Source organism: Urtica dioica, chromosome 12 (genome assembly GCF_054948205.1).
Source record: "Urtica dioica subsp. dioica isolate 48M chromosome 12, U.dioica_male_clone48M_v1_H2, whole genome shotgun sequence".
Classification (NCBI taxonomy): Eukaryota; Viridiplantae; Streptophyta; class Magnoliopsida; order Rosales; family Urticaceae; genus Urtica; species Urtica dioica.
In genome coordinates this window covers 4,558,214-4,568,451 of record NC_142767.1, presented here as the reverse complement: position 1 = coordinate 4,568,451, position 10,238 = coordinate 4,558,214, and the positions used below count along the sequence as shown (strand labels likewise).

At 39.8% G+C, this 10,238-nt stretch overlaps 1 protein-coding gene across 1 annotated transcript; it reads right to left on the bottom strand.

Moving 5' to 3' along the window:
- Positions 1 to 8,897: 8,897 nt before the first annotated feature.
- LOC149378719 (uncharacterized) lies at positions 8,898 to 9,908 on the bottom strand. The gene has a single exon (XM_089603836.1). It carries the CDS (start codon positions 9,906 to 9,908, stop codon positions 8,898 to 8,900), a length of 1,011 nt encoding a protein of 336 aa, XP_089459962.1.
- Positions 9,909 to 10,238: the final 330 nt, after the last annotated feature.

Sequence of the window (10,238 nt, the reverse complement as noted above, 5' to 3'; positions counted from 1 at the left end):
GAATGAAGTCTCATTCCTCGCCGACTTGCTGAATTGATTAATGAAGCTAACATGCCGCGATCAAGAGAATCAAGTAAAGATCAAAAGCTGAGTTAGCTTGTAGCTTTCTTTATACAGTTGTGTATTGGTTAGTTCGGTGAAATAGTTGTTAATTGGTTTAGTTAGTTCGGTGATATTTCTTCCTCTTATGTAATCCCTGTATTGATTGAGAAAAAATGATAGAGAACAAGTGAGGATTTTAGCGATCTATGAGGCGAAAGTACTATGAGATTGATTGCTTGTGTACTTGTTATACATTGATTGTTATTCTCTGTAATTAGAAATTGAAGAGAGAAGAAGCGGAGAAAGACAAATTTTGATCGGAGATTGAACACATCGAACGTCATGTTGAAGAGTTCCAGGGATTAGGCTATAAGTTGAACCTCGTTAACAAACGTCTTCGTGTTCTTTTTGTTTTATGTCAATTACATGTTCCTTAAAAACAATTATCTGTGTGGTTTAGGGTTAGTTTCTCTACAATTGTCATCGTATGATCATATCACGTTAAGAACAGATAAATATTTTATTAATATTAAAAAAAAAACATTAATAGCCTATTTTTTCTTTAAGAAATGTAATATTGCCTAAGATTACATGATATATTAGCAGTGTAAGCACCTATTGATCAAAATTACATAATTTAGTATAAGAACATACATTTTTGCAGATTAAACTAGCTATCACATTAATGACTTATTGTTATAGAGATGTTCATCAATTTACAAATAAATAAATAAAAAATCATGTCACTGAGCAATGGATTAAAAAAAAAAAAAAAAAAAAAAACACACCTAACTAATGAATTTAAGATGGACAATTAAGTCACATCCAGCGGTGCACCACCTTCACGTTGAAAGCCTCGTTGCGTGGGGAATTTTGTATTCACTCGAGACCATTTTGCAGACATATTATTGAAAAATATAACAAATTATTATTTATTTGAGTATTTAAATCAATCAGAACTACGTAGCAGCTATTGGGATCTTATAACTAACTAATTATCTTATCTAACTATTGTTCTTTGTTCTCTCATATCCATGAACTTTATTACAAAGTCTCTAAAGTATTTCACTTTAAAGTTGTAATTTTGTTGAAGTTGTACACTTTGAAGTTGTAACTTCATTTTATTCAACTCTAAATTCTCCTAATAATAGTTCACCATCTTTTTAAAAAATAGTCAAAATTTAATTTTATTAAAAAAATATTTTATTAGATCAAAATTACTTAAATTATTAAAAAAATATTTTATTAGATTAAAATTAATTAAATTAATTATTCAATTAATTAAATCAATTAAACAGTTAATTTTAGAATAATGAGCTATTTTTTAATAAAATGAAACTTGGACTAGATTCATTCAAGTACAAAATTGATTAATTGTAATAAATACAAAAGTTGATTTCGAAGGAGTTTATATAAACAAAGTTGAGCTCAACATGTTTGTCAAACGGAATGCTTTGTCTCATTTTCTTGTCCCTTTTTATTTTTGAATATTTTTCACCAAAAACAGTGACTATCTAATCCCAAAATGTTTAGTGCTTCTTAATAACATATTTTTTTTTCGTTTGAAAAGGTCAAATACTTCAGCGGAACATGAGTGACACTACTTGAATTTGAATTCCCACGGAAACCACCTTTATGCAACAATAAATACCACCAAATTCTGAGTAAAATAAATTACATTCATGTTTTCATACGAAAAAAAAATGTAGATTTGAAGTTGAATTCTTCAACAATAAATTAATTGATAATTTCACATCACTTTCAAAATAGAGATCAAGGGTTCAATCCCCAATAACAAAGAAACTTCCTTAGAAAAACAACTATTTATGACATCTCTAACTCACTCTATAATGGAGTGAGAAAAGAAAAAATAGAATTGGATTATCTCCAATCCAACTTTATATACACTCTATTATAGAGTTTGTGAATAGAGAAATTCTATATTTGGAGTTCTGTTGATGTCGAAATATGTTCCTCAACAATCACGAAACTATATATATTATATTAAGTATATCGTTTTATTTGTATGATGTGGATCTCAAGAATTCGTCGTAGTTAGAATTGAATTTCAAAGGAATTACGATGAGTAGCGAAAATAATAGCGGAAAATAGACTGGAAATAACTTCTTTTATTATTGATCACAATCGAGTACAAAGCAGCAGAATATTTTTTGGGAATACAGAATATTAATGGTATATAATAAATGTAGAATCACGTCCCTGCGAAATCTGCTTCGTCCTTCATTTATAGGTGAGATCGTTGCTCCTTTGTCGTTGATCTGGTGGACACGTGGTCGGTCTGGAGCATTCTGCGATGCTACGTGTGGAGTGATTTGGCCTGTTCTCACGAAGATTCAGTATGAAGACCGCTTCTTCCGGACTCATGAGGTGGTCAGCTTGAAGACCGCTTCTTCCGAGCTGACAGGGTGGATGTTGAGGGCGGGTTCTATCCGTGTGATCTAGATCCGAGCGGGCTGGGCCTGGTTAGATCTTATTAATCAATCGAGACTCAAAAATTAAATCGGGCTTCTGGGGAAAGGCCCAAATTATAGGGTTATATTCTGGTACCCACAATAAGTCCCCCAAAGTATATTTAATTTATGCGAATATTAAGTATACTTTAAATTTCTAGGCCCGAGTTAGTATAATTTTTTTTTATGATCTGAACTGAATTCCGAACTCGTATGTCCACGTGTTGTAGTCATAACGTTCATAATGGCAGGTGTCAAACTGACTTTCACTTTTCCAGGCCGAGTCAGTTAAGATTCCTACTTGAGTGGAATTTGAAACGAAATTGACACTCCATTATTATTAATAAATAGGGCTTCTCGTATTCCAATTAATTCATTCGTTTTTAATCCCCCGAAGATTCAAAATCAGGTATCTTTCGTTTCATCTCTGTCTCTCTATTTTTTCTTATTTCCGTCAGAGCTTATCTCTCTACGCGTTCACCTTATCAGTTTACCTCGGCTTTCGACCGGGTTACTCAAAAAATTTCTTAGACCCATTTCTTAGATGTCTATCCAAAGCACTCCAGAGAAACTCGATGAAATTTCAAAGGACCTCAGAGGCCCTACCACGGTTTCTGAGGATGAACTCGTCAGATTTTTCGACGAGTACGCTATCCCTCAGAACGTGACCTTAGCTCTTCCTAGCCCTGAATTTACAGCCTTAGACACTTCTGCAGGCTATTGTTGCGTGTATGAAATATTTTTCAGGGATTGTGGGCTTAGGTTTCCTATGAACCCTTTGCTTTTAGAATACCTAGAAGTCCTAAAAATATCCATTCCCCAAATGTGCCCCAATTTCCTTAGGAAAATGTCTGGGTTGATTACTTAGCCAAGGAGAACGAGGTCGAGCTAACGGTGGCCGACCTGGTTCGTTTGGGTCATATTAAACGTAACTCCAAACTTACCCCGGTTACATCTTATCTTGCTAATGTTGTGGGTCGAGGTGTTTTAGAAGGGTTACCTGAGAAAGACACTCACTGGGGTCGGAGAAGATTTTTCTTCGAGATAAATGAGCATTTGGTCGGCTCGTTTCATCAAAGGTTACGCCTTGAGTTGGCTACTACTCCGGGTATAGAATTAGGATTTGCCACTCGCTATTGGTCCCCTTATGATACGTCAGAATCTCTTTTTTTTTTAACTTGTGTATGTTTCATGTGCTTTTTTGCTTTTTTTTAGTGAAAATCACAGCGCCCAAGGTCGACGCCGAGTTCCTGGAAAAACTCGAGGCATTGCGAACTGGAAGTTTGGATTGGAAGTATTTCAACTCGGATCGCTTCGTCGAGTCGGGCTATTGGACCCGTCCTGGGATTGATCGAGGTGTCCCTGGTGAGTACAAACTCAAGCTTGATCAGACTTGCAGAAAGTGTTATATTGAAATGCTTAATTTATTTTTATTTTTTTTAGGCGGGGATCGCGAGGAGGCTGACATGGATGCCAAGGTTGATTACGTGGCCGAGAAGAAAAGACTTCGTCAGGCCAAGAAGGATGCTCAGAAGGGCGAGGTGTTCCAAGCCACCGAAAGTTCGGCCGATCTAGAGCGAACGATGGAGAAGGAGGCTACTCGTAGGGAGAGCTCACCCGGTTTGCCTAATGGCTTTGAAGTTGAGGGGAGCATTGAACTGAGTCCTCAACCTGTCCGGGTTGAGTCCGAGGTGGCGTTGCGATCGCATGTGAGTGTCGTGAAGAGGAAAGCCGGAGTGGTTAAGCCGACTCCCGAAGTCGAGGTCACCCATGTGGCCAAGAAAAGCAAGGGAAAGAAGCATTCGAAGAAAAATGAGAAGAATGAGGCTCCTATTTATAGGAGAGGTCTTACCTTCAATAAGGTAGTTTCCTCTTCTATAGAATATCACATATTCATGAGCCAATTTCCTCTTTTCCTCTATGACATACTCGGCCAAGGTAAGCCTTCTAGAAGGCTTGGATTTGTTTCTTTTTTTGTTCCTTGCCTTGCATTGTCTCTCTCTCTTGGGCGCCTACCTCATTTCCTCTTAGGGGAAATTTGTTTCCTCTTTTTCTTTTGGCAAGTATCTTCATACATTTATGCACAAAATATTCTCTCTTCCTATGGGTATGTTGGGCGCCTATTTCTCATCTACAAGGAGCTTCTAGAAGCTTCTTCATTTGTTCATGACAACATGAGAAAGGCCCATTAAGAATTTTCAATAAAATTCTTATGAAATGAAATTAATTCACAAGGCCCAATTATTTTAATATGGCCGTGTGACACTAAGTCATCAAATGAACTTGTCAAAAAATTTATTGACATTCATTTCATCCTTTGTCTCAAAAGACAAAAATACCCTTTTGACTATTTTCGTTCTTGTTTTGACTTAGCTTCCAGTTTAACTATTCCTAATCGATCTGATTCGTGACAGTGACCTCATGGATCCAAATGAACAAAGCTTGAGCTAAATACTTGGACTCAAAAGTTCACAAACCTTTTCCAAGTTTAGCATAATTTCAACTGACTCCACTAAAGAGTTGACACTGAAAATCTCTCGGTTCAAATGAATTTATTTTCTACTCAAGAATTCAACCTAATTGTAATGAGCGGATCCACAGAGTATTATCAGTCTACCCTTCATGAATATCATTAGCTAGTCGGGATTTACAAAATTACCATTTTACCCTTCTAGCTGTTATTTCCTCAACTCCTTTGTCGCTTGTGAATAAGTTAGAAACAATGTATTGACGAGGAGCTAACAAGTCACATTGTTTCATCCAAAAGAGTCAAGACTCAATTTGGACACTGGCCAGTTCATTTATTCACACTCCAAGGAACAAAGCATGAGGTGATATATATTGTATTTCAGCAATCTTGTACATGAATTCCATATCTATGAGAACTTCACAAAGTTGCTCATGACATTCTCACAACTTAGTACTTCACCAATAGGCCTTGTTCGGAATCACATAGTGAGTCCGAACTCTGACTTTCTCAAAGAATACTAAGGTGTGAAATGACATGTCTCATTTTAGGATTAAGGTAAGCACGATCCAATTCATACGTAGTGACTTCGAGACATAAGAGGTTAAATGGTTTGTTCTTATCTTGTCTCTAGAAGTGCACTGGTCAATTCAGTACCTTCGGAAGATACCTAGAAGAACTATAGAGTCTCCAACTCTCAATGCCTCATAACCAGACATCATAGATTATTCTAACAATCATACTGAGGTCAATAGTCCTTTGACCCTTAGATTGCGAATATATCGTTTTAAGCAAACTACGAAGAGTTTGTTCATGCAAATCTACATTTGTCTCTTCGTAAGTTGTTAAGTTTGTTTATGGACTAAAAGACTAAGGTTTTATCATAAAGCTTCAGACAAGGAAGATTGAATGAACGTTTCAACATTTATTAATAAATAAGCAGTTACAAGCAAGAGTCTTCGTAAGACTATATGACATCAAATGTACATAAATACACACTACAACTCTTCTTGTGGGCACCATTGACAACAGAAAGAAAAGGAGCGGCAGCTTAGCATTGCTCAATAGCAGATCGAGGAGTACTAGGACCGGGTCACCTCGCTGGAATCGAGCAACAAGGATTTAAGTGCCTTTGCCAATCGAGCTGTTGCTGACTTCAAGCGGGCTAATGCTCATATCGCCCATTTGCAGAAGAGCGCCAAAATGATCAAGGTTCAGGCTACTCGGTCTAGCCGGAAGGCAGCCTCTGCGAAGTACCGGGGCGTCATCTCCAAATACCAGCCTCACTTCGCAGCTCGTGAAAAGAAAGCTGTGATTGTGCGGAAGCTCGATCAATGCCGTGCTGCGGCCGGGGTGATGGAAGATGTAGTGTTAGGCGAGCTCGACGGTGCCCCCGAGGTTCTTCAGGAGGCGAAGGACGATATTGCCACGTTCACCGCGGATTTGTATGCCGAGCCTCTCCTCGACCTCGCAGGTGCAGAAGATGTGACTTTTACCCCGTACTCGGAGCGGGTTTCTCCCGAAGACGGCCTTGAGGATGTTTCGGTTGCGATGGACATCGATTAGTATGGCTCGAATGCTGGCCTGACTATGGCGGGAATTCCTGAGGAGACCGAGGTCGTCCAGGACATCCTTGAGTCCGGAGCCTGAGGGGGTTCTTAGTAAATTTCCATTGTTTTGTTTTTTGTTTTGAATAATTATGGGCCTATTTGTTTTTGGGCAAGACTACTACACATTTTTTTTTTGTAATAATTATTAGCTCTGATGATTTCGGCCAAGGGGTCGTTTTCACCGAGCTGTACTTTTGTTTGACTCCGGAGTCGGAGTTTTAATTTGACTTTTATGCGTGTTTATGATTTCTCAAACTTTTGCGAAGTCTTTTCATTCCGACTGCCATCATGTAGGATTGGACAACTTCTTGCTTCCGAGCTGGATGATAGTATGTTTTGTTTTATGAGGTTCGATAGGAGTAGTCTAGATCCATTCGTTATATATGAGGAACTCCTTCCAATTTTTATATTAATTAAGTTCGCTGAAGGCGAGGTTTCAGTTATCTCAATATACTGCCGAGCGGATTGAATGGTCTATTGCTTAGTCGGTTAAAAGATTTTGCTAAACCTTTTTGCTCCATCGACTTTGTTGACAAGCTGGATGACTTATTGTATGAATTCAACTCGATCAACTCTTGTTTGTTTTATCCAGTGAACCATTTCGGTGATTATGAATCGTATGAGAACTGCTAAGTGTTTTTAGCTCGGTCCTTGTGGTCTTGTCATAGGGTAAATTACGAATTGGGTAATCAATCCTACGCCGAAAATGGTTCGGGTCCGCTATCAAAGAAACTGTTTTGGTTCGCAGTCATTTCTTTTTTTTTAACCCTTTTTCTGGTGATGCATTGTGAAAATTCATGTCTTGATTATGCTTTATATGTGTTGAATTTATGAAGTATGATGCCTTTATCTCAGCCCGCTGCTCGGTGTTCACCGGACTGAAATGTATTCTGATCATACTCTCGATTTGTTATGCAACGTATTATTTTGTATCATAGTTTTCATGAGCGTGTGAATGATCCTTTAATGAGGTATTCAGATGCTTTGATGGCCTCGATGCCTATGGGAGACGTTTGTGTTTTATTTTTGTCCCATCTTAATTTTCACTAATTCAAAGGGATCCCATTTTTTAATCTTAGTGTTACCCAATCATACTGAGAGCCTCGATGATGTGAGGATGTCAAGGGTCCGTCCTTGATCCTGTGAAGTTTGATGACTCGGTTGGTGGTTCGTTTGAAGGAGCACCATGCGGAGTCAAGAGTCCGTTACTCATTGGTTTTCGCATTACAAACCTTGCGTTTAAAATTTTTGATGGGGCTGAGCCTTGGAATCAAGGTTGCCTACGTACCCAATGAATGGGATCAAGCCATGACGTAGTTCGATTGGGGGTTCTACGTGGTTTAGATGTAGTATTTTTTAAGGTTTATGATATTCCATGACCTTAGAACGGGTATTCCATTCAGAGTTTCTAGTTCGTAAACTCCTGGGTGAACCATTTTCGTAATACGATAGGGTCATTCCCAATTTTCCAGCGTTAGGTTCTGCCATGTTCTGGAATGTTTTCCTAAGAACGAGATCCCCTACTATGAAGTGGCGAAAGCGCAAGTTTTTGTTGTAATGCCTGGCGATGTGCTGTTGGTATTGCAACATTCTGACCATAGCTTGATCTCTTTTTTCCTCGATGAAGTCGAGGGAATCAGAGAGTGCCAGGTTGTTGGCGTCTTCATTCTCGCGTGCACACATCGTCCTTATGGTTTGGATTTCGTGTTCTACGGGAATGACTGATTCAACACTGTGCACTAGAGAGAACGGGGTTTCTCCAGTGGGGCGCCTATGACTGGATCGATAGGCCCAAAGGGCTCCTGGGAGCTCGTCAGCCTATCTACCTTTCTTAGCGTCAAGCCTTTTCTTTAAAGAGTTTACAATAGTTTTATTGGCGGCCTCGGCATGGCCATTGCCTTGTGGATATCTAGGTGTAGACATTCTTAATTCTATTCCGTGGTTTAAAAAGAATTGTCTAAACCTCTTTGATATGAATTGAGAACCATTGTCGGTAATAATCTCTTGTGGGGCCCCATGTCGACATATGATGTTCTTCCATATGAAGGTTTAAACGTCGATGTCTTTGACTAGGGGTAGGGCTTTGGCCTCCATTCACTTAGAGAAATAGTCGGTGAGGACTAATAAAAACTTTAACCCCCCGTGGGCGGTAGGCATTGGTCCGACAATGTCCATTGACCATTTCCTGAATGGGTATGGGGACGAGATTGAAGACAGCACCTCGGTGGGTTGCTTTATGTTCGGGGCATGCCTTTGACACCTATCACAACGTCGGGAGTGCTTCTCGCAATCTTCTACCATCGTTGGCTAGTAGTATCCTTGCCTTTTAATCTTTATTGCCAAGGCTCTTCCCCCGGCGTGGCTCCCACAATCCCCTTCGTGGATCTCGAAGATAATGCAGGCTGATTCGCTCTTGGAGACACATCTAAGATATGGTCCAGCGAAGCTCCTTTTGAAAAGAACATCGTTGATGATGCAAAACCTAGCGCAAATTTGTTTTAATTTTCGCCTTTTTGACTTGTCGTCACGTGCATTTCCCTCTTTGATGTATTTCAGGATGTCGTCTCTCCAATCCCCCACTTCTATTGTCATTATTGTGTTAATACCAATGGCGATAGAAGGTTGTTTGATTGATTCGACCGGGATGATTCTAGTGAGTCCGGGGTCCGACGTTGAGGCCAGAGCTGCTAAAGCGTCGGCAGACGTATTATCTCCTCTCGAGATTCTTGTGAGCTCGAAGGCTTCGAAGTTCTTTGTAAGATCCTGTACTACCTTCACGTAAGCTTCCACACGTTCGTCTCTCGTTTCGAATTCTCCACTAAATTGGTTAGCAACGAGCTGAGAGTCGCAATATGCGCTTACTTTTTTTTCCCCGCAGGCTTTAGCTAGTTGCATACCTGCGATTAGAGCCTCGTACTGAGCTTCATTGTTTGATGCAACGAAGTCAAGTCGGAATGATTGTTCAATTACCTCGCCATGGGGTGACACCAAGTGTATCTCCACGCCAGAACCTTGTTTTGATGAAGCGCCATCTACGTTCAAAGTCCAAACACCATCGTTGGGGTTGGTCTCGGTCACATCTCTTGGCAATTCCACAAGGAAATCGGCAAGAACTTGTGATTTCGCACATGTCCTTGCTCGAAATTCGATGTCGTATTCGCTTAACTCCACTGCCCATTTAGTCAATCTTCCGGATTGATTTGGACTGTGGAGGAAAGTTCGCAGCGGCTGGGTTGTCATAACGATAATCGTATGTGACTGGAAATACGGCCTTAATTTCCTGGCTGAAGTAACGATAGCTAGTGCGAGCTTTTCCATAGCAGGGTACCTTGTTTCGGCGTCGACAAGAGATTTGCTAATGTAAAATACTGGTTTTTGGTCTCGCATTCATCGGGGGCTTGGCCAAGTATTCTTTCAGCTCACGGAATGCTTTCTCGCATTCATCGTTCCATTTTGACTCCTTGTTTGATTTTAGGAGCTGGTAGAAGGGTAAACATTTATCCGTCGATCGGGAAATGAAGCGGTTAAGGGCAGCGATACGGCCTGTGAGCCTTTGCACCTCTATCTTACTTCGGGGAGATGGCATTTCGCTCAATGCATAGATTTGGTCAGGATTTGCCTCGATTCCTCGTTGCGTGACCAAGTATC